The sequence below is a fragment of the Ochotona princeps genome, chromosome 6 (genome assembly GCF_030435755.1).
Source record: "Ochotona princeps isolate mOchPri1 chromosome 6, mOchPri1.hap1, whole genome shotgun sequence".
In the NCBI taxonomy this organism is placed as follows: domain Eukaryota; kingdom Metazoa; phylum Chordata; class Mammalia; order Lagomorpha; family Ochotonidae; genus Ochotona; species Ochotona princeps.
Window position 1 is genome coordinate 11764727 of NC_080837.1, and position 25129 is coordinate 11789855.

Consider the following 25129-nt stretch of genomic DNA (forward strand, 5'->3'; position numbering starts at 1 on the left):
CTGGGAAGGAAAAGAGAGAGGAGTGAGAGTCAAAGCTGAGACTTGGGGCTCAGCCCAGAAATGGGCAGTTAGTAAGGACTCCCCTGGAGCTCCAGGCCAGTAGGGTGGGACGTGTAGGCCTCAGATGTCAGGGTGGGCAGGGTGCAAGAACAAGCAGTGCCCCCAAGCAGGAGGGGCTGGGCAGGGGGCCCCGCCTCCTAGGGAAGACCGCTAAGAGCTCACTTGGATGATCAACACCACTAACGCTCTCATCACATGGGCAACCCAACCAGTGCTGCGTTTAAAAAAAAAAAAAAAAAGCCATGGTGTAGCAGGCTAAAGCCTCTGCGTTCAGCTCTGGCATCCTATAAGGGCACTAGTTCAAGTCCTGAGTGTTCCACTTCCAATCCAGCTCCCTGCTCATGGCCTAGGAAACCAGCAGAAGATGATCCAAGTGTTTGGGCTCCTGCACCCACATGGGAGACCAAGAAGCTCCTAGGTCCTGGTTCACGGCTTCAGATCAGCCCAGCTTTGACCGTTGTGGCCATTTGAGGAGTGAATCAGCAGATGGAAGATTCTCTCTTTTTCTCTCTCTCCTTCTCTCTCTCCTCTTTCCTTTCAAATAAAAATAAATAAATATTTTTTAAAAATAAGTTATGTGTAGTGTCTGCCAATTTTTCAGGTTAACAGTTCTCCCACAATGGACAATTCACAGATTTTGAATAACTGACTTGCACACTCCCTCCACGCTGCTCACTTTAGGACTGGCAGCTGCGGTCACTGCTTAGCCACGGCTGTAGTGTCTGGAAGTGAGCTGTCTCAGCCCACTGGAGAGCAAGACAGGGGTTGTCACTTCCTGGAGAAACAAGAGCTGTGAGGAGAGCCCTTCCCACACAGCAGCTCCATTGAGGACCCTGCAAAGACAGGGGTGTGGGTGGCTCTGTTTTTTTTTTTTTTTTTTTTTTTTTAATTTTAAGCACTTGTTTTTTGTTTTTTTTTTAAAGATTTATTATTTTATTTTTATTACAAAGTCAGATACACTGAGAGGAGGAGAGACAGAGAGGAAGTGGAGCTGCCGGGACTAGAACCAGTGGCCATATGGGATCAAGGTGAGGGCCTTAGCCACTAGGCCACGCCGCCAAGCCCAGCTCTGTTGTTTTTAAAAAATATTTATTTATTCTATTTGAAAGAGTTACAGAGAAGGGCCTGGTACAGAAGCCCAGTAGCTAAAGTCGTCTTGTATGTGACAGGATCCCATATGGGTGTCAGTTCTAATCCTGGCAGCCTTGCTTCCCATCCAGTTCCCGGCTTGTGGCCTGGAAAAGCAGTAGAGGACGGTCCAAAACCCTGCACCCATATGGGAGACCTGGAGGAAGCAGATGGAAGATCTTCCTCTCTGTCTCTCCTCTCTGTAAATCTGACTTTCCAGTAATAAATAAATCTTTTTTTTTTTAAGTTACAGAGAAAGAAGGAGAGACAGAAAAAAGAGTGAGAGATTTTCTGTCCGCTGGTTCACTCCCGGTTAGCCTCAATGGCCGAAACTATGCCAATCCAAAGCCAGGAGCCAGAAACTTCTTCCATATCTCCAAGGCAGGGTCAGGGACCTACGGACTTGAGCTATCCTCTACTGTTTTTCCAGACCACAAGCAGGGAGCTGGATGGGAAGTGGAGCAGCCAGGACACGGGTCAGCATCCACACAGGATTCCGGCAGTTGCAAGGAAAGGAGTTAGCCACTGAGTCATCATGCCGGGCCCAAGAATGAGCTTTTAGACCATGCATGAACTCAGGTGCTGGGAAAAGAGCAGAGCTGGGGCTGCCTGACTTCCTGGTCAGGGACGGGGGCGGGGGATTGGGGGCTCACCTGAGAGGCTGCTCCTCTTCCCCCTCTGTGTCCAGGAACTTCCTGTAGAATGTGTGAAAGATGTCTGACTGCTGCTCCCACTGACTGTCCTTGATGAAGTGGTTCTGCCCGGAGCCCAGCCCGTGGCAATCCTCAATCTTTGCAAAAGCTTCCAGAGGGCTTTTAAATGGTGTACCTGGGTTGAGAATGATCTAAATTTAGCCAAACCACCTGGATCCCTATTTGGCTTTTCCCATGGTCTGCCCATGCTTCTGAGCCAGAAGCCCTCATGGACACCCTTCAGCTGTTGCATGTCTATGTCCGAGTGTCCACGTTCTTCCAGGCCTTGCCCCTAGCCCAGCTGCCCACAGGCCTGGCAGAGAGCAGCCGCCCTCTTTCCTCCTGCAGCTTTACTCCTCAGCTTCTAATTGCAGGCTCTGTGTCAGTGGAAACTCAAATGCTGCAGAGAGCTTGCCCTACTGCTGCTGCCTGCACCACTGTGCATGGTCACTCTGCTTCTTAGCTACTACTGCAAACCCACATTAGCAGTCAGCCCCAGCTTCCTCCTCTGCATCAGTTCATCCAACGGCCTCCCCTTCAGAGAACCTCCTTTCTTTCACAATTTTCCTAAACATTGCCCTTTCCAATAACCTTTCTGTTCTCCTAAATCCACAGTGAGACTGGGTGATTCATGGAATTTCTGGACTCACATCCCACGTTTCAAAATTGAGTTCCCTTTGGAAGGTACCTCATTTTCCTTTCTTTTTTTTTTTTAAGATTTATTTATTTTATTGGAAAGTCAGATATACAGATAGGAGGAGAGACAGAGAGGAAAATCTTCTATCTGTTGGTTCACTCCCTAAGCAGCCACAACTGCCAGAGCTAAGCTGATCCAAACCCAGGAGCCAGGAGCCTCTTTCACATCTCCCACACAGGTTGTAGAATCCCATGCCTTTGGGCCATCCTTGACTGCTTTCCCGGGCTACAAGCAAGGAGCTGGATGGGAAGCAGGACTGCTGGGATTAGAACCAGTGCCCATAGGGGATCCCAGTGTATGCAAGGTGAGGATTTTAACTGCTAGGCTACCACACTGAAAGGCCCCAAATGTGCCTTTCTAATAAAGATAAACAAATCTTTAGAAGAGATAGAAAGAGTCCAGCTGTAGGTATCCATAGGTTTGCAAGGGACATGGGACCAGGGACAGAACTGATCAGGCAGCTGCAATCTGCAATGTGTGTGTAGGCTGATATGGGTGACAGACTGAACCAGACCCCATACTGCTAGCACAGGCAAGAGTAAGGTCTGGAGTCACTCCCAGGTAAGATTTCTTGGGGACTCCCTAACCGGACCACTGGACTCAAGGTTCTGGCCACAGGGAAGCTGTTTGTGTTCAAACCTTGGACCACATGCATGTGTCAAGAGTGAGTCTCCTCGGGCCCGGCGGCGTGGCCTAGCGGCTAAAGTCCTCGCCTTGAAAGCCCCGGGATCCCATATGGGCGCTGGTTCTTATCCCAGCAGCTCCACTTCCCACCCAGCTCCCTGCTTGTGGCCTGGGAAAGCAGTCGAGGACGGCCCAAAGCTTTGGGACCCTGCACCTGCGTGGGAGAACCGGAAGAGGTTCCTGGTTCCCAGCATCGGATTGGTGCGTACCGGCCCGTTGCGGCTCATTAGGGGAGTGAATCATTGGAATGAAGATCTTCCTCTCTGTCTCTCCTCCTCTCTGTATATCCGGCTTTCCAATAATAATAAAATCTTTAAAAAAAAAAAAAAGAGTGAGTCTCCTCGATTGCTCGTGCCTGTGCAGAGGATAGTGTCCCTAGGTGCATATGGGGACAGGACAGTCAACTCATCTGGGCCTGCAGAGGACGTTGAGTGCCATGTTAAAAGATGGAGCACAGAATGGACAACTCTCATGGCCAAGCTGAGGCAGTAGTGTTTGGGTAGATGCACTGGGAAGGACTCTGCCAGCCAATGGACCTTGGAAGGATTTTCTCAACCTTGGAGCAATGAGGCCAATGGTATCTTGGAATTATCAAGATCATTCAAGCAATAACCTACATATTCTCCATATTGGGGTTTCCAAGATAACATCAAATAGACATCCTCTACCCCTAGGTACTGATATAGTTTGGCATCTGGGAGCAGCCACCTCCCCTCCCACCCTCTCTACCCCCATGGAGGAGAAAAGGAAAGAAAAAGAAAATTGGAAGTATTTGTCCCACCCACCTTCCCCCATGCCTTTACGCTTCCCACCCTAATCAGTGGTCCTCATGGGCATGCATCCTTGTCGTAAACAACATCAAAATAAAATTATTTAAAAAGAGAAAGAAGTTCTTAACTTGAAGGTAGTCAAAATCATCCACATTTTCTTTTGCTGTAAGTTCTTTTTGTGTTTTATTTTAAAAGTCTATTCCTATCTAGAGGTCATAAAAATATTGTTTAAATTACTTTCTAGTAATTTTACTGTTTTCCTGCGAGTATCTGGAATTTCGTTCCATGTCTGCTGTGTGGCAGGGTCAAGCTTCATTCTCATCTCCCAGTGGACAAGCAGCAGCTCTGATGGAAAGAACCGGCCTGCCTCCACTGCCCTGTGGTCTTACCTGTCAGGCAATAAGTTTCCGTTTCTGGCCTCTGCAGACTAGTTCCTGCATCCATTTTTTCTATCTATATTTCTCTGTTGCATCCATGTCTCTCTCATTTGTTCATTTTTTATCTTGTTTCATTTACTGCAACTTTGCAATAAATCCCAGTGGAGCAAGTCCCACCACCGTGTTCTTCAACAGAAGTCAACAGGCTGTTCTTTTGCTAGCCTTTTGCATTTTTCTCATTTTTAAAAAAGACCTATTTATTTTCATTGGAAACACAGATTTGCAGAGAGAAGGAGAGACAGAGAAGAAGATCTTCCACCTGCTAATTCACTCCCCAAATGATCATAATGGGTGGAGCCGAGCCAATCTGAAACCAGGAGCCATGAGCCAGGAGCTTCCTCTGGTTCTCCAATACAGATGCAGGGTCTCAAGGCTTTGAGTCACTTCTACTGCTTTCTCAGGTCACAAGCAGGGAGCTAGATCAGAAGTAGAGCAGCCAGGACACAAACCAGCACCCATATGAGATCCTGATACATGCAAGGCAAGGATTCAACCACTGAGCCACTGGGCTCTCATTTTGCTTTTCAGTGGTTACAAAGTATTCCCTTATATGAGTGTTGCATATTTTATGTGACTAACCTTACACCTCTGTAAATCATGCTACAGAGAACATCTTTTAGCTATATCTCTGAGATTGTGTGCAATGGCTGTGAGATACACCCTGTATTCTCTACCTATAGTCGTTGTCCCCTCTGCTTTCATTTTTTTTTTTTCTAAATTAAAGGGAGTTGTTCATTTTAGAGACAGAGAGAGAAAGCTTCCACTCCTTGGGTCCATCCCACAAATGCCTAAAATGGGCTGCAAGTGGCCAGCACACAGCTGGAGCCAAGAGTACAATCAGAGACTACAGGGGCAGCAGGACCCCAATGTTTGCTGCCTCCCAGGGTCCACGTTAGCAGAAGGCTAGAATTGGGAGCTGGGCTTGGTTGTCAAATTCAGATAAGGGATGTCATATCCATTAGGCTTAGCATCTTCCCTCTTGACTTCACTCCCACTTCTTTAAAACCTTGCCTAAATGTCGCCTCTTCTGATAAAGCCTTTGCTGACTACTTGGGCAGAATTAGGTCCTACTTACTCTGTGTTCCAAAGTCCAACATGTTCTCCAATGCTGTACTTGTCATATCCTACTCCGATGACTTCCTCACACCCTTCCCTGGTAAACCATCAGCTTCCACAGCACAGGGGATGTGACAGATAGCTCTTTGTATTTGGACATTGTGGACACTTAGAAAACACTCATGAATGAATTAACACAGGTACAAGGGTATAGTTAACTGCACCCTGCTAACGTTTTTGTTACAACACCCTAGAATTTGCAAGTTATTAAAAAGTCCCTCTTTGGAACTAAGCTTACAATTTAAATATTGCTGCAGTTAAGCAGGGGGAAATGGGAAATATGGAGAAAGACAAAGAAGGAAAAATCAGGAAAGTCAATTGCAAAGGGAAAGTGTATATTAACAGAATAATACTTACCTGTGAGAGGCTTAGGTGGCTTGATCTTCATTATGTGAACAGGAAAACTCAGTTTAATGTCTGCTTTAAAACACACATTCATATCCTAAAATAAGGAAAATACATAAATAATAAGGCAACAAACGAGATGAAATAAAATCATTAAAACTACCAATTCTTTTTTTAAAGATTTATTTTTATTACAAAATCAGATATACAGAGAGGAGGAGAGACAGAGGGGAAGATCTTCTGTCTGATGATTCACTCCCCAAGTGAGCGCAACGGCTGGTGCTGTGCCAACCTGAAGCCGGGAACCTGGAACCTCTTCCAGGTCTCCCACATGGGTACTGTGGTGCAGCAGACAGGACACACATGGGTAAGTCAAGGAACCCAAAAACATTTTACTAGCTATTTTATGATTTGTAAAACAAACTTCAAATAAAGATGAAAATCTCTAAAAGGCAGCTTACATCTCTCTGAAAATTTTTCTGTTCAAATTTCTTACCGTTTCTAGATTATCTGGAGTAATGCGACCGAGCATGCTCTGGGAAGAAACATGAGAAATTAATTCACAGATATTAAGCAGTGGATATGTGCTCCCTCCTCCCTTCAGTCCTCCATGATGCTTGCTCTGCCCCCTCCTCTCCTCTACACACCCCACCTTCCTCTTGCAAGCGGCAAGTCCACACGTTAGACATGGCAGGTTTGCTGGATTTTAACACTGAGTTCCTGAATTCCAGCAGCAGCAGCAGCCAGGCTGCCCTGCTTTGCTTTCGGCACAACCCCCTTTCCTCCAAGATGGCCAGAAAGAGGATCAGCTTGGCCAAGGGAACAGGGAGGAAGAGGCCCAGAGGACACAGGTGAGGTTGGGTTGTCTGCTCAACCTGCTGTCCAGAAATGGAAACAGCCAAAACAAACAGCGGGGAAGGATGTCACAGGACAAAATACACAAACAAAAGAGAAAAACGTGCCAAGGATTCTTTAAAGAGGTGGCTTCATTTGTCAGTTGTTTGTTTTCTGATACAGCCAAGAAGCAGTAGGGTACCGTAACATTGACAATGCCTCGGTGGAGTGGTTCTCGCAGTCTACAACATGAAGGAATCTAAGTAGCTTTGTGGACGCCCAGCTGTGCATTTAGTGCATCTTAAACATTTTCAATTACTTGTTGTTGAGTAGAATTATCTCCTACAGAAAACCACTGCTCAATGGTTGCGTCATCTACCCCATACACACTCTCTAAATTCTTTGGTCATGGCCTCTCATGCAGATTATAAACCAGTGCACGAAAAAAAGATCTGCTGGGTCCAGCACAGCAGCCTAGTGGCTGAAGTTCTCGCCTCTCATGCACTGGAATCCCATATGGCCGCTGGTTCTAATTCAGGCAACCCTACTTCCCATCCAGCTCCCTGCTTGTGGCCTGGGAAAGCAGTTGAGGACAGCCCAAAACCTTGGGACCCTGCACCCACATGGGAGACCTGGAAGAGGTTCCAGGCTTCTGGCTTTGGATCGGTGCAGCTCTGGTCATCGCAGCCACTTGGGGAATGGATGGATCTTCCTCTCTGTCTCTCCTCCTGTCTATATATCTGACTTTACAATAAAAACAAATACATCTTTTTTAAAAAATGGATCTGCTTGGCACAGAGTCTGACTCTTTGGGATTGGCTGGTTGGAAAGAAGCATAAGATATTGGTTTTAACAACCCAGAAATTTATTATCTACTGAAGAGAAAAGGACTTTCAGGTGTAAATATAACAAAAACCCAAGGTAGTGTGCAAGAAGTGTCACAAAATAGGTACAAAGAAATCCTGTGAGAGTTCAGGGAGGGAGTTCTCTGTGCTGATAGCTCCCGGGAACTCAGGGCCCTACTCCACTCACCAGACACCAGTGCTCAGCGCACACCAGTCTATATTCAGAATCCTGCTCCATCTCCAGCATCTAATAGCATGGGTTTTAAAGGGTTACTGAACTAGTTAGTGTTAGTTGTCAGAAAGGAAAATAGTAAGACTTCCAAGCTGTCTGTTCTGGGGAGAACTATATTTTAAAGACTTGGCACAACGCTCAGGCACCTCTATGCCATTCAGCTGAAATGGCAGAGCTCCTGCCTTCTAAGAATAATATGAAGAACACAAACATACTCCTGTACACAGAGAACAACTCCCTTATTCTACGGTCCGAGAATTGCAGGGCCATCTGAGGTGTCAGGAGGCAGTGACCTCGGACCAGGACTAACAACCCCCAGAGGAGGCCATTCCCAGCGGAGACACTGAGATTCCAGTACTTTTTATCACTGTGCTTTAACCACAGCATATGGATCTGCAAGGCTTTGGACAGTGTTCCTGCTGTCTTCTCAAGAGACTTCATTCATCTTGAAATTCTAGGGAAAATTCAGACGTGAATGTAGCAGGGAAAGGGCCAGTGCAGATGTTTCCTACCAGTTGCAGCTGTCCGACTTTTTTCTTTGAGTTTTGAGCGAGTTGGTAGTGTTCCACTTCCTTCAGCCAAGAGTCCTTGGGCAATTTATACACATCCAGCCAAACGTCTCCACCTCCTGCATTGGGAAACCAAGGAATCGTTGAGCAACAGCAAGAAGGTAACATGTTTTTTCTGATTTCTCAGAAACATCATGCACTCCTGCCGCAGGCACCAGTGGAAGGGCAGCTTAGACAAACTGCAGGAGACGGGGCTCAGCAGGGGTTACTGTGAGTCCTCCTGCCCCTGTATGCCTCCTACAGCACAAGGGAATAGGCGCTTCTCAGAGCACTCATGCAACACAGCTGCCCACCAGGCTGCCTGCTTTGCCCTGCCTCCTAGGCTACAGACGGCAAGCTCCTCTGATCTGCCATACCCTGGTCCTCCCCCGTCTGGAGAGGAAGGCGGTACAGTTCAGCAGTAGAGAGGAAGGGGCTAGGGAGGGTCGGAGTAGGGAAAGCCATGCCCAGGTCATTCTGCCCGGCTGGTATCTGAGGAGATGACAACCTCCTCCTCTTGTTACAGAGACAGGCTCAGTGTTTGTCCTGAATACCTGTCGGTTGGGGGAAGGTGTTTGCCCACGAGCTGGCTCTCCACCAAATATTTCCTTAAGAGCTCTCATCTTCACACCTAATGCCAGATTTCTGCCTCCCAAACTGTGAGAGTAAATGGGCTTCGTTTTTTGGTTGTGTGCTTTGTGGGTACTTGGGTATTAGCAACCTTGGAAAACAAACAGAGCTGGCACAGAAGTGTTCTTGGACTCATGAAGCATTATCAAATCTCACATCTCTCTTTCTCAAGCATCTAGCTCTTTTGAGAGGTCATGGGCAAGGGTGAACATGGAGGCCCATGTACTATTTGTCCAAATAGTTAAGAGTTAACTGTCAAGATAAACATCTGTGGCAACGTCTGTCCCCACAGTAATTGCAGAAGGCAAGGTCCAGCGGTAAGTGTGTAAATTTCTTTTTTAAAAAGATTTATTTTATTTTTATTGGAAAGTTAAATATACATAGAGGAGAGACAGAGAGAAATATCTTCCATCTGATGATTCACTCCCTAAGTAGCCACAACGGCCGGTGCTACGCCGATCTGAAGCCAGGATCCAGGAGTTTCTTCCGGGTCTCAAACATGGATGCAGGGTCCCAAGGCTTTGGGCCATCCTCTGCTGCTTTCCCAGGCCACAAGCAGGGAGCTGGATGGGAAGTGGAGCTGCCGGGATTAGAACCGGCGCCCATATGAGATCCCAGGGCGTTCAAGATGAGGACTTTAGCTGCTAGGCCACGGCGCCGGCCCAAGTGTGGAAATTTCAAAGGAGAAAACAGACATGTGCACAGTCTGTAAGTATCTCCCCAACATGATCACTAGTTCCTGGGACAGACATCCGTTCTCTCACCTACCTCTGCAGGTGAGGCCACGGCCATCCCTCCCTGGGTGGGGTGAGGACTCAGGGACCTGCTCTTCGAGAGTGTGGCACGGGAACCTAGCAGGCGCCACTTGATCAACCAGATGAGGTTCCTTGCAAGTGAGGCACGCTGCCGGTACACACCCCTCAGAGTGACCTAACACGAGGCACAGAAAACCCCAGCTGGATCATGAGAGAACCGTCAGACAAATGGAAACTTGAGGGACATTCCACAAAGTCTGAGTGGTACCCTTCAAAATATCAAGGTCATGACAAAGGAGAAGACCCGGAAACTGAGACAGACAGGAGATATGAGGTGTCCTAAACTGAACCCTGGAGCACACACACACACAAAAAGAGTGGAGACCCAGTGAGAATCTGTAGTCACTGGTACTGAACTAACATTTCCTACTCTGGCAAACAAACCACAGTCCCACTGGGTGTTGGGGTCAGGGAAGCTGGTGGAAGGGCATGGGGAAGGGTTTCTCTGTGCTTCTTTTGCAATTCATCTGCGCACCTGAAATTCTTCCTAATAAAAGGTCTGGGGTGGTGGGGTTTTTTAATCGACTAGAGGAGACTGCAGGTCTAACAGCCTCTGGCTAATCTTGCCTTGTATGAGGAAGGCAGCAAAGTCCCCTCCTTGAGCGAGCTCCATCTTTATGCAGGTGGTTTGCTTGCTGGAGTCCTCCTGAAGAGCAAAGAGGAGTGGATACAGAGAGTCAGCCGGGGGGCAGTGAGCATGGCCAGCCAGGTGCGCAGGGGCCTTCTGCGGGTCAAACCCAGAGCAGAGAACTTCTAAAGCCTGGGACGTGAAAAGATGCCTGACTGCTTTGGCCCTCCTACGCTGGGACATCTCTGGACAGGATGGTACATGAACAAGCTGCACTTACATGACTGCCTGGAGGGTTTTGGACTTCTTTCCTGGTTTCTTAAACACTCAGAAGATTTGTAGCATGCTATTGGATCTCCTGGTCAGATATGCAGGTCTCAAAGCCTGTGCTGGTCCTCTGTCAGTCAGATGAACTGAAATGATTGCTATGGAACACTGAGATTCTGGTGGTTCCTGGACAGGAAGCTCTAGCTAGACCACACTCAACACTGAATGGAAGCCCAGGATGAACAAATACTAAGGCAAATGTGTGCCTGCAAAACTTCCAAGCAAGATGACAACGACTAGAGGCTGGCATTGTGCGGTACAGGAGGTTAAGCTGCTGCCTGGGATGCTGGCATCCCATATGGTCATGTTTGAATCCTGGCTGCTCTACTTCCAATCCAGCTCCCTGCTAATGCACCTGGGAAAGCACTGAAAGACGGCCTAAGTGTCTGGGTGCCTGCCACCTGTGTGGGAGATTAGATGGAGTCCCAGGCTCCTGGTTTCAGCCCGGCCTACCCTTGGCCACTGTGGCCATTTTGGGAATGAACCAGTGGGTAGAGGATCTCTCTCTCTGTCACTCTGCATTTCAAAAATTAAATAAATCTATGTTTTTTTTTTTAAAAGGCTGAGAGAGATAAACTCTATATAGTTTATGCTACCTTTAAAGAGCCTGGAAACTACTAGAAAATAAGCTAGACTCTTTAAGCTGGTAAGATCCCTAAATTTAAAGAGATCTTGTTGAGGACCTGGCACAATGACTCAGTGGCTAAATCCTTGCCTTGTAAGCGCCAGAATACCATGCGGACACCGGTTCATGTCTCAGCTGATTCATTTCTCATCCAGCTCCCTGCTTGTGCCCTGGGAAAGCAGTCGAGGATGGCCCAAAGCCTTGGGGCCCTGCAGCTGTGTGGGAGACCCAGAAGATGCTACTGCTCCTGGTTTCAGATCGGTTCAGCTTTGGCAGTTGCAGCCACTTGGGGAGTGAACCAGTGGATGAAGATCTTTCTGTCTCTCCTTTTCTCAGTAAATCTGCCTTTCCAATAACAATAAACAAATCTTTTTTAAAAAGGAGAGCTTGTTGAAAAATTTTTAAATATACAAATTTGTTGTCATGAAAATTAAATTGTTGTTATGGAATTTTCAAACGTACAAAAACAGAAAGTAGCATTATAATTTCAACAATTATCAACAGATGATAACTCTTATTAACCCCCAAGCCTGCTAAAATTATGTTTTAAACTTAAAAGATTAACAATATTCCTAAATGCCATCCAATATCCAGTCTATTTTTAAAGTTCCTTAAGTGTATCATAAATACCATAAATGCTAAACATCATAAATATTTTTGTGAAAAGGTTAGTCTTTTCACATTTAAAGATTTATTTTTTTTTATTGGAAAGGCAAATATACAGAGAGAAGGAGAGACAAAGATCTTCCATCAGCTGGTTCACTCCCCAAATGATTGCAATGATTGGAGCCAAGCCAATTTGAAACCAGGAACCAGAAGCTTCTTCTGGTTCTCCCATGCAGGTGCAGGGTCCCAAGGACTTGGGCTATTTTCCATTGATTTTCCAGGTCCTAAGTAGGGAGCTGGATCAAAAGTGGAGTAGTTGGAACACAAACCATATGGGATGCTTGTGCTTGCAGGCAGAGGATTAGCTAGCTGAGCCATCATACCAGTCCAGTCTTCTTACTATTTTAAAAAACAGATTTTTTTTTTTTATTGGAAAGTCAGATATATAGAGAGGAGGAGAGACAGGGAGGAAGAGCTTCCATCCAATGATTTACTCTGCAAGTGGCCACAAAAGTTGGAGCTGCGTTGAACCGAAACCAAAGCCAGGAGCTTCCTCCGGGTTTCTCACATGAGTGCAGGGTCCCAAGGCTTTGGGCTGTCCTCGACTGCTTTCCCAGACCACAAGCAGAGAGCTGGATGGGAAGTAGGGTTGCTGGGATTAGAACTGGCAGCCATATGAGGAGCAGTTTGACCTTTGGTCCTTTTCCCTGCTCTCACTCTACTGTGGATTTTGCGGGATCAGCCTTGCCAGCTGTGTGCATGGTGTTTGCGTTGGAGCTCGTGGGGACTATGGGGGCAGGGTGTCTACTGCCTGGCACTGGAGTGCTGCTAGGCCCTGTGATGGGCTGCCTCTGCACCCTTCCCCACAGCTTCAAACTCCTCATGTACTTCCTGTATCATGAGGGCCCTTCCTGGGTTACTTTTCTGTGGCTTTCTGCTGCCCAAGTGCTGTTGAGAAACCTTATTTGTTCCTTACTGCTTACACTCTTTTCCTCATCATAGGTGGTGCTGATTTGTGGTCCGTGCTGCAGCTGTGGGCAATGCCGAGCCAGGCTGCTGCTAGGTCTCGGCCTCCTTGGGCAGGGCTGCAGTGACGGCGACCAGGGCCAGTCCTCCTGGGAATCACTCCAGCCAGGTATGCCAGGACTACTGTTGGCTCCCCAGAGCCCATTTTCTGCTCCGGCTCCCCTTGAACACTACTGGTATCTTTTGATGAGCAGAAGCTTTACATTTTTAACAGCCTCACATATATTAGAACTGTCATGATATAATAAACTGTACATCTTTTCTTTAAAAATGTTATTTTCGATGTATTTGAAAGGCTGCGTGGTGGGGGAAAGAAGTAAGAAAGAGTAAGAGTCACTTGTTCACTCCCCAAATGCTCACAGCAGTCAGGGCCAGGTCATGCCAAGCCAGCAACCTAGATCTCAGTCAAGGCTCCCATAAGGGTGGCAGGAACTCAAGTTTTTGAGCCATCATATGCTGCCCCCCCAAGGTGTGCATCAGCAGTAAGCTAGGGTCTGGAGCAGAGCAGCTGAGCTGTGAACCTACACGCTGTTGATATGGATGTGGCCATCTGAGACTACATCTTAAACTGCTACACCAAACGCCCGCTCAAAGCCACACATGCAACATGTATGGTGGGGTGCTGGGGTCCATGCAGTGGGTGTGGATGACATGAAGCTGTGAGGAGAACAGCTCCCCTGTTGGCAGGCCTTTAACAATGTATGCTGTCTCGGCCGCGAAAGCTCAAGAATGTTTATACCAACATTGTAAAACATGCTTCCAAACTAATTTAGGGTTGTTAAACCCATGGTTGTAGTGGGAATTTATGTTTAAGGCTTTTTAAAAAAAGATTTATTTATTTTTATTGGAAAGGCAGATATACAGAGAGGAGGAGACAGAGAAGAAGTTCCTCTGTCCAATGATTCACTCCCTAGTGGCTGCAATGGCTGGAGCTGAGCCAAACCGAAGCCAGGAGCCAGGAGCTCTTCCGGGTCTCCCATGTGGGTACAGGGTCCCAAGGCTTTGGGCCATCCTCGACTGCTTTCTCAGGCCACAAGCAGGGAGCTGGATGGGAAGCAGGGCTGCCGGGATTAGAACCAGCAACGATATGGGATCCCGGCGTGTGCAAGGCAAGGACTTAAACCACTACGCTATCGTGCCGGGCCCTGTTTCTGATCTTTATGTTTTTCCTTCTGTGATATGTTTTCTCCTTTAACTGATTAAGATAGTTTGTAAAATGAGGAATGTGGTAGCAATGTATTACTGATTAATATGTCCTGTGAACTGAGAAACTCCTGGCTTCAGAGTCAGATGGATAATGCCCTGCTTTAAGGTGAAACAATTTGCAGAATTATCTTTGGAAACACCCACTTGACCATGATATAAAAAGTCTGTGAGAATTTGTGACTGCTTCTGTATAAAGGGGACAGCTCTCTTGCATTGTCCATTACAATCCTGAAATTGTAGTGGTCCATCTTTTTAATCTCTTTCAAAGCGCCGACTCCACACACCCTTCTTGAGCTCTGAACTCGGCTGGAGCTGGCCTCCAGCAGTGGGGTAAGTTTTGACACATGTGCACCTCTTTGAGAGCACCGCAGTCACCACAGTCAAAACTGTGAATGTATCCTTCATCCCCAAATTTCCTCATGTTCCTTTATGTAGTCCAGGGTGACAACAGATGTTTTCTGTTACTGTTAGTTTGCATGTTCTAGAATTTTATATAAATAGAATCATACAAGATGCTTTCTTTCTGCTGGATTTCTACTTGGCATAATGCCTTTGAGATCTGTCGGTGTGGCTACGCACCCTAACGGCTCATCCCTTTCATGAAGAGCAGTATCCAGGCACTGTTTATGTGGCTTCTGGCTTGGGGCCGAGACAAACAAAGCTGCTCATGTCACTATAGTGACCCATGTTGTAATTTCTCCTCAGTAAGCTCACTGGAGTAGAAATCACTGCATTGGATGCTAAGTGTATATTCAGCTTAAAGCTTCATTTATTTACTTGAATGTCAGAATTACAGAAAGAGAGAGAGAAGCAGAGAAAGAGACCTTCCATCCCCTTAATCACTCCCCAAGTGCCCATCCTGGCCAGAGCTGGGCTGGTCTGAAGCCAGGAGCTTCTTCCAGGTCTCTCACACGGGTGTAGAATCCCAAGGCTTTGGAACTTCCTCCACTGCTTTCCCAGGCTACAAACAGGGAGCTGGATGAGAAATGGAACATCTGGGACATGAACTGGCACCCATATGGGATGCCAGCACCGAAAATGGAGATTAGCTTAATATACTACTGCACCAAATTGAATATTCAGTCTTTTCAGAAGCTACTTCAGTAGCTGTATCAAATAGAATAAGTAGTGTGTTAAAGTTCCATTTACTCCACATCTTGGTTAGCCCTTGGTACTTGTATCCTATATATCTTCTTCGATGAATTGTTTCTCAAATCCTTTATCCATTTAAAAAAAAATGCTATTTCATTAGTTTTGAATTTTGAGGGTCCTAGTCTCCTTATTCTTTTATCAGTACTTTTTGTGGAACAAGATTTCTGAATTTTCAGTATTTTCTCTTGTAAGTTGTGCTTTTGACATTGTAGCTAAAAAGAAAAAAAAATTGCCTAATATGAAGTCACAAAGACTTTTTCCTGTTTTGTTCTATAAATTCTATAGCTTTAATTTTACCTACAGGTGTCACTCATTTTGAGTTGAGCTTCATGTATGATACAAAGAATGGGTTTTTATTTCTGATGAATACAATATTGGTATTTTCTTTTATGCTTAGCACTTTCCATTGCCCAAAGGCTGAAAAGACATTTTTTTGTTTTGTTTTTTAAAGAAGAATGATATTTCAGCCTTTTTATTTAGGTCTAAGATCCAACTTAGTTAATTTATATATATGGTATAGAGTAAGATTGATTCATTTTGTTCATTCTCTATTTCTAATACCATTTATTTAAAATATCTTCTTTATCAAATTGCCTTGGTAGCCAATTAAAGTTTTTAACAAGGCAATATGTAGTTAAAAAATAGTCCAAACAATATCTTCTTTTTTGAAATTAATTCAAACACCACTTTTGGGGGTAGGTGGGGATAGCAGTTAAGATGGCTCTTAGGTTCCTGCAGCCCCTGTGCTCAGATCCCAGCTGCTCTGCTTCTGATCCAGCTTCCCGCTGAGGCATACTCTGGGAGGCCGCAGGTCATGGCTCAAACACCTGGGTCCCTGTCACCCATGTGGGAGACCCGGATTGAGCTCCCAGCTCCTGGAAGCGTCAGGCCCAGTGGTTGCAGACAACTGGAGAGTGAACCAGTGGATCTTGATCTATTTCTGTCCTTCTCTGCCTCTCAAACAAACAAATAATGAGAACCTTCACTGCAGTCCGCCAGGCAGGTGTTAGGATTAAGAGATACAAAAAGACCTGTACTCTGACCCGAGGGGCTTACATCCCAGAGAAGTAGCTGTCATGCAGACCAGCAGGGAGGGTGCAGAATTTGTGACTAAATGCTCTTCTGCTTGCACAGCACAAAGGAAGCCAAGATCAGCTCCTTTTAGGTTGAGAAACACGTGTTACAAAAGGAGATGTCTGATGGGCCAGACTGGAAACCATAATGCTAAGGGAAATGAGCCAATCCCAAAAGGTTAAATACCACATGTTTGCCTTAATTTAAGATGATATGATGTTATGTATAACATGTTATGTTATGAATGTTATATGTTGTGTATAAACTAAAATTGAAGTGTAGGTGAGGTGGTCACAGAAGGTGGCTGGGAACTCGCATTTACTTTTAACATATTGGTTACTCATTACTATGTCAATTAATTCCATAATGATGTAAATTTTTGCTGATGGTATGTTGGAGCTTTCAATTGACTGGGATGATACTGTGCTGGCTCTGTCTTCAGACCAGAGAGGGTATACCTAAGAAGCCGTTGAACTTGACTGGACAATAAGATGCTGGACTCTATGTTTGGTATACACTTGCAATGGGGGAATCTCAACTGAACTTGAGCTGTGGTTATGCAACAAGGTGGAGGAATCCACCATGGTGGGAGGGTTTGGGGAGGGGTGGGGAGAACCCAAGTACCTATGTAACTGTGTCACATAATACAATGTATTATTTTGAACAGTGAGAAATTTGATGGCTAGAGTGGGTCTGGAGACTAGGAGACTGTCCCAAGCAACAGACCACCACAGACAAGTGAACGGGAATGGGATACAGACTGGGGAATATGGGAACTTTTTAAAATCACGTATTAGACATGTTGGTCTCAAGAGAAAAAGTCTGAACTGGAGTTCCATAGTAACTAGCTTTTCCTGACAACAAGATGAACAAATTGGAGGCCTTCATGTGTACCCTCTAATGGGGAGAGATGCTGGATTCGCCATTTGGGAAGAGGCTCCCTGGCAGGGAGGTCTTGATATCTTCCTAAGCCAGCACTGCTGTCACTGTCTCCTGATGAACTTTGTTTGGCTTCTGGCTCAGCTAAAGGTCAGAGAACAGACACTCACCGCTTCATTGATGGCTTTGATCAGGAAAAGGCAATCCTTATACAAGTAGAAGAGCCTAACGATGCCTGAAACAGAGAAATAGGTGGGAATGTAAGACAGACAAGTGAGCCAAGGAAGAGCTGCAATTTTCTTTCTTTCTTTTGCTTAATTACTGTAGAGACCACGAACCCCCAACCACTGGTTCATTCTCCAAAGGCTGGCAGGGCCACTGGCTGGGGCCAGAGCTGGGAGCCAGGAACTCAACCCATGTGTCCCACCTGGGCAGCTGGGACCCAGTTACTTGGGCTCTCACTGCCTCCCAGGGTTTGCACCGAACAGGAAGCCAGGGGCAGGAGCTGGCCCCATGTACTCTCATATGGGTATCTAAAAGCTCAGCCACATGCCTCCACAAAGCAGAAGTGACCATCATGAGTTCACACGTTCTTGGGCCTCTACTGGGCCATAGACTGCCCATGTCCATTGCTCTCCCTGGTCTCCTCTTCTTCATTTGGTATGCTTCACCTTTTCCTCCTTCCTGGGCTCCTGTCCACCCAGGCCCACCTGCTCCTCCTGGTAGTCTTGTGAGGCACGTCAGCCACACCAGTCCATGCCCCAGGTCAGCAATGGTGCCCACTCTGTTTCTCACTGTCTCCTATGTGCAGTGCCTTCCTCCTGCCAGCTCTGGGATCCTTTGAGGAAAAAGAGCACAACTTACTTCACAACTCCAACAAGCTCCTCATGCACCTGATTGTCTTAATAATTCTGTCATTCTCTCTTTTAACCTACTGTATGACTCATGACTGAGACATTCTTCCTGTAAGGTATTTCTCCCACATATTTATACCTGCTTCTAAATGTGTATTATAGATCTTGAAAAGGCATCTGGCTCATTATTTGTGAAAAGTCAAACTCAATCCAATAAAGATTCATGGGCATGTGCTCTAGAACAATGAATGTGACACCAAGACAGTATGCCTTCTAAATCATTGTGTTGAAGGTTACACAAAGCAAAATGCAGCATCACAAATATGTGTGATCCTAGGTGGACACTGAATACAGCAGTTAAGATATTCATCAGAAGGACCTGATGTGATGGCTCAATGGTTTAATACTCCACCTCTAAGCACCAGAATCCCATATGGGCACTGGTTTATATCCTGGTTGCTCCACTTCCCATCCAGCTCACTGCTTGTGGCCTAAGGAAAGCCGTGGATCATGGCCCAAAGCTTTGGGAACCTGCACCCACATGGAAGACTGGGAAAAAGCTCTTGGCTCCTGGCTTCAGATCAACTCAGCTCAGGCTGTTGTGGCCATTTGGGGAGTGGACCAGTGGATAAAAGATCTTTCTGTTTTTCCCTCTCCATAAATCTGCCTCTACAAAAAAAATAATAAATCTTTTTCTTTTTAAGAAAAGACATTCATCAGGAGACATCTGGGTCCCAGACTGGAGTGCTTGTTCCCCATTTCAGCAGCCTGCCAGTGCAGACCCTGGAGGGAGCAGATGATGGCCCTAGGGGCTGGGCACTAACTCCCTGTGTGGAAGACCTGGATTGAGTTCCTGCTTCCTGTCATTTGGGGAGTGACCCAGCAGATGGCAACATGGTCTCTCTGCTTCTCAAGTAAATACATTTTTTTAGATAGATGCAAGATCCTATCTTTAGACAAAACTTCAAAATATCAGCATTCCCACAGATGAGCTCCATGTACCTCTGCACAGGTTTAAATGGGATTCTTCACCCCACAGAGCCCTGAAATCCATTTTCCTGTCCTTGTGAGCAGGGAATGGAACTGTCACTCACCAGCCATCCCAGGCAGGAGGAACCTTCTTCCCTGCCCTGCAGCAGGCCTGTCCATTCCACTGGCGTGGTCCATCCCTCACTAAGGTTCCCCATTATATTGCCCCTTTTCATTAGCAAGGTTTTTTAGCTTGAGCTAATCTTAGACTGACAAAAACATGATCAAAAATTATTATAAAGAGTTTCTTACTAATATCCCTCTTCTAGTTTCCCCTAACAATAACATCTTACATAACCACAGGATAATTTTTTTATTACATTTTAACAGACCCTGCTTTGATTCAGACTTTCATAATTTGCCTTCTTAATGAACACAACAATCCTGTTAAGCTCTCTGCCTCTTGTCTGAAGCTTTTTCATACTCTTGTCAGGGCATCTGCTCTCTGATCTCTGGCATTCTTCGGTGTGCCTGTGCTGGGTGACCATGGCTTGCCACTAAGAACTGCACATTTCCACAGATAATCTCAAGATAAAAGCAGGTGATTTCTGCTCCACCAGGTCTGGTGTCACAGGGTCAGCTCCCTGATTTCCTGGACGATGCTGACCCTTGACGGGCCATCTCCTACAAAGCAGGGAAACTCCCCATACTGAGGAGCATTAGTTTACATCATTCAAACATAAGTACAGGGTCTAGTGTGGTAACGCCTAGTGTCTACAGTCTGCACCTTGCATACTCTGGAAACATATGGGTGCCGGTTCTATTCCCGGTTGCTCCATTTCCCATCCAACTTCCTGCTTGTAGCTTGGGAAAGCAGTAAAGGATGGCCCAAGGCATTGGAACCCTGCACCCACATGGGAGACTTAGGAGGAGCCCCTGGTTCCTGGCTTTGGATCGGCTTAACTCCAGCCATTGTAGCTACTTGGGGAGTGAACCAGAGGGTAGAAAATCTTTCCCTCTGTTTCTCCTTCTCTCTGTAAATCTGCCTTTCCAATAAAAATAAATATATTTTTTAAAGTACTTATTTAAAAGAAAAACCCATAAGGACAAGATTTTAAGGGGCCAGCCAAGAGTGATCATCCACCTCCCCAGGACACTGTCTACACCATAGCTCCTCAAGAAGGCCTGGCTCATCCTCAGGCTAAGGGAGAAAAGCTCTGGCTCATCTGGGGGGGCAGGCCTGCTAGGTACTGGCAGGGTGTGGACCCCGGGTCCACCATGCCTGACCTGAAGTTTCACTGTGTTACTTCCTTTCCACATTAACTCAGTCAGTAATTTAATGAACATGCCTACTGGCGCTTCTGAACAGGGATGAAAACCTGCACTTTCCTCCAGGAACTCCTGTGAGAACTAAATGGGTCCATGGATACACAATGTTCAATACTGCCCAGGGCACCACACCAGGCACTAGTTATTTCTTCAGAAGTCTGGAGAACTCCCACGCCAGACCCACCCACACCTGAAAAGGAGATTAAAGTGAACAACAGTTCCAGGGCAAGTGCATATCAGGCTTAACAAGAAGAACAAATACCCAGTTCATCCACAGGAGCAATGAGCATTTCATTCCCCAAATCCATGGCCCAGATGGAAGTGACATCAACCTTAAATTTCTCCCAAACAAATATTCGTTTAGCATTGTACAGATTATAGATGGAGAATCCTTTGGCTCCTCCAATGAACAGATAGTCTTGGGAAATAGCCATACAATTGGGTGTTTTGTTGAGCTGGGAAAATAAAAACAGGAAAGAAAACGAATTATTGTCAGTTCTCATAGTGTTCAAGTAATGAAGCTAACTTTTCCAAATGGATGTGGTGGTGGTGAGAGCTCTTCCTACACACATAACCCCCAACCACAGCGCCCATCTAAAACTCCACCCCAACAACTGGGAAATTCACAGCATCCCGCTTTTAGGAGAAAGAGGACAGAAAAAGAAATGAGTTGAGGATAAATGCACATTCACAACACTTACACATGACGACAGGCCCTGTCTGTCTGTTCTAAAGTGTTCTGTGGAAAGAATTTCACTCAAGCCCAGTCAACAAGCCACAGAGTGCATTAATAACCAAGGAAGACTTATCAATATCCACAGTCAAGCAAAGAAGACCTTCTGTACAACCCTCAGTTAACCAGAGTAGGCAGTGTGCCTTAGTCTTGTTGAACCATGGCTCCTGGCAGCAAGTCTTGCCAAGGATCAGGTGTTTTCAATTACTAACGTTCTACAGAGAGGCTGGGACTTAGAGGTAGCCACCAGCTCCTTACCTGAATTTCTGCAACAGGAGGGTAGACAGTGGGCTGCACCCGGTTCCTCTCGGCTTCCCTCAGAGCCTCCCTCTCTTCAATAGCTTCCCAGGTCTGGTCAAACACAAGGTTCACCAGCTTGTCGATCATTCGGTACGGCTGAGGCAGAGATTCCAGCTCCTGACAGGGGTCCTTGAAGACGTAATCTGCATCGTTGTCCTCAGGCCAGTCCTTCTCTGCTGGGAACGGTACCTCCAGTGGTCCCTTTAGCGGCCTACTCTTCGCCGTCCAACTTCCTTTGTGGGCTGCCATCATCCCTGAAGGCAGCACCGGAAACTTCAGGGAAGCTCTGTTAGGCTGCTTAGGGGAAACAAGCCAAGGAGTTGTGACAGTAAAAGGACTTGGGGAGAGCAACAAGAAGCCAGTGTGCTCCTCTTTCCCAACACAACAGTCGACAGGATGGTTCCAGAGACTGGCATTTTCCTCGCTTATCACAAGATTAGTATAGTCTTTCTAGGACTGGACTTTCATGTTGGTAAGGATATCAGGACAGCACCTCCCAGGCCAATGGCAGTGACATGTGCTGTGATGGGGGAGAGAAGACTGATGTCCTTATCTTGCCTTTCTCGATCTCTGAATAGGAGTAGACAGCTGAAGAAGCTACTGTCCACCCTCCTTTTACCCTCTGCCTCCTTCACCTATGCCTTCTCTTGGCTCTGTCTCTACACATGTCTGCACTCCTGCCAGCTGGGCCACAAGCCGCACTTCTCCCTCATCCCCAGGCAGGTGCAGTCCATGCCCTCCCGATCCTTACTGATTTGTCGCCTACTCTCCCATTGCTACCATCACGAGTTTCACAGGTACAGTGTTCAGAGCCACCAGAACTGTTCAAGAAATTAAAAAAAAAAATGTGGACTTTTAAAAATCCCACAATTATTATCCTGTAAATAATTAGTTAGAAAATATTTACAACTGTGCTTAAGAAATCCAACAGTGTATATAAAAAGGATTTAAGATTCTATAGCTTAAGGGCTTGGCAGCGTGGCCTAGTGGCTAAGTTCCACGCTTAAAAAAAATTTTAATGAGGGACTTAGGGCTCAGCTGAAGATGGCGGGTACAGAATGGTGCAGAGTCTTGCACTGCTAGAGGTCGCAGGCATTGCACGGCACCCTTCCCTTCAACTGCTGAGGTCATTTGTGGTGTGGCCACTGCATGAGTTTGACCAGGTGAGATGACAGTGGGAGAAGCAGCACCTGAAGGGATAATAGCGGTTCCCTGAGGCCACCCAGATCCAGGAATAATGCCTGTTTCCACCAGGGACACGGGAAAGCCTCCTAATTTTACAGTGCAGGCAGAGGACTCAGAAGGATCTTGCCTTGGTAGACAGATGTATGATTCCTATCATCAATGCTGCTCTGAAAGCTCACCAAATTTTTGAAGTTATAACATCAAATTGTTTCAAAGTAAATGTATCCTAGAATAAAATCCAAGGCTATTTGTAAGAACATACAATCAAGCATTATTTACTGAAGTAATATTCACACTGTCCAGGGTCCTTGGAGGTAGAAAGGCAAGAAAATATTCACCAAAGTAAAAAGGAAAGCCAACTGGCCCTGGTGTGGTGGTCCAGTGGCTGAAATTTTCACCTTGCATGTGCTGGGATCCCAAATGGACGCCGGTTCTAATCCCAGCAGCCCCGCTTCCCATCCAGTTCCCTGCTTGTGGCCTGGGAAAGCAGTTGAGGACAGCCCAAAGCCTTGGGACCCTGCACCCACACGGGAGACCTGGAGGAGGCTCCAGGCTTCTGGCTTCAGATCAGGACAACCTTGGCCATTGCAGCCGTGAGGGGGGAGTGAATCACTGGATGCAAGATTTTCCTTTCTGTCTCTCCTCTCTGTATATCTGATTTCCAATAAAAATAAAATAAATCTTTTTTTTTAAGATTTATTTTATTTTTATTACAAAGTCAGATATACTGAGAGGAGGAGAGATAGAGAGGAAGTGGAGCTGCCGGGATTAGAACCAGCGGCCATATGGGATCAAGGCGAGGACCTTAGCCACTAGGCCACGCTGCCGAGCCCAAATAAAATAAATCTTAAAAAAAAAAAAAAAAGAAAAGAAACAGATGAAAGTCCGAAGTCAGGGGCCTGCCTGGCTGGCCTCAGAGTAGATGACCATGGGAATGCATGTGACAGTGCTCACGGTTAAAGACAGGATGCCAGAAAGCTCATGGTCAGGCTTGCTCTAATTGTAACAATCTGTTCTCAAGGTCAGTAAGCAGAGGCACAAGGAGAACTCCATTAATCCCTGCCAAGGGTAGCACCCTGATGATCTAACCACCTTCCACCAGGCCCCGCCTCTTAAAGGTTCTACCACCTCAACTGCTAAACTGGGCACCAAGCCTCCAACATACGAACTTTTGAGAGACACAGCAAATCACAGTATTGGGGATGAAGACTAAGTCTAGAAGCAGCCATGGGAAAAAGACATGCTATGTACAGAGGGACAGAACTAAGGGCAACAGATCTCTTGAAGGAAACCATCCATGCAAGCCAGAAGAGAATATTTTTTTTGGTACCAAAAGAGAATTTCTTGGTACCAAAGGGAAAAATAAAAAGTTTTTCACTTCTACAATTCCATATCTCTAAGACATAGCTTCCAAAAAAAATGAAGATGAAGTAAATGCTTTTTGGATATGCAAAAACTGAAAGAATGAACTACAGCGAATCAGCACTAAATTATGTTAAAGAAAGGCCTTCAGGAAGAAGGTCATGATACAGTTAGAAGCATGAGTCTACACAAAGGAATGCACGCCCTGGATGCATGCGGGTAAACATGATGTTTTTCTTCTTTAAATCTCTTTTAAAAGGCTAAAACACTTAAACAAAAATACCAATGTGGTATGAGCTTAATAACATATGTGGGGAAAATATGATAATAATATACAAAGACCAGGAGGAGAGAAATGGAAATGCGCTAATATCTGAGGACAGATGACAGATTAAGGATGCACACTGCAAACTCGAAACCAATCACTAAAGTAACAAAACAGTTACAGCTAATAGGCCAACAAGAGATCAACAAAACCATAAATATAACTAAAATGGGAGAAAAAGACTAAAAAGGAATAGAAAAAAACTCAAAGAACAGAAAACAGCCAGATCTCACCATATCAATAATACATTAAATTTCAAGCTTCCAATTGAATGGTAGGAATTCTCAGATAAGAGAACAAGACAATATGTGCTGTGGACCAAAATATCACTTAAATATAAAGACATATGGACCTGGAAAAATGGCTCAATGGTTAAATCCTCACTTTACAAATGTTGGGATCCCATATGGGCACTGGTTCATGTCCCAGCTGCTCCACCTCCCATCCAGCTCCCTGCTTGTGGCCTGGGAAAGCAGTAGATGATGACTCAAAGCCTTAGGACCCTGTATCTGCATGGAAGACCCAGAAGAAGCTCCTGGCTCCCGGCTTTGGATTGGATCAGCTCAGCTCTGGCCGTTACAGCCATTTGGGGAATGAACCAGCAAATGGAAGATCTTTCTGTGACTCTTTGTCTTCATAAATCTGATCTGACTTTCCAATAAAAACAAATATATAACTCTTTTTTAAAAAGAAAGAAAGCTGAGTGGCTATAGCAAACCTTGCATATGTCAGAGCAAAGACTACCTCCAGGGATCAGGTTCATCTCATAATGGAGA

At 45.9% G+C, this 25129-nt stretch overlaps 1 protein-coding gene across 1 annotated transcript in view; it reads right to left on the minus strand.

The window, feature by feature from the left end:
* Positions 1 to 22250, minus strand: part of WDR93 (WD repeat domain 93) — a 36764-nt gene extending 14514 nt beyond the window's left edge. Inside the window, exons 1-8 of the mRNA XM_004578315.2 lie at positions 21440 to 22250; positions 20711 to 20903; positions 17467 to 17531; positions 10401 to 10479; positions 8353 to 8468; positions 6426 to 6464; positions 5942 to 6026; positions 1842 to 2016 (exon numbers count right to left, since the gene is read on the minus strand). Coding sequence (XP_004578372.2) covers positions 1842 to 2016; positions 5942 to 6026; positions 6426 to 6464; positions 8353 to 8468; positions 10401 to 10479; positions 17467 to 17531; positions 20711 to 20903; positions 21440 to 21733 — 1046 coding nt within the window. The 5' untranslated portion in view covers positions 21734 to 22250. The remainder of the gene's footprint in view (positions 1 to 1841; positions 2017 to 5941; positions 6027 to 6425; positions 6465 to 8352; positions 8469 to 10400; positions 10480 to 17466; positions 17532 to 20710; positions 20904 to 21439) is intronic.
* Between the last annotated feature and the right edge of the window lie 2879 nt (positions 22251 to 25129).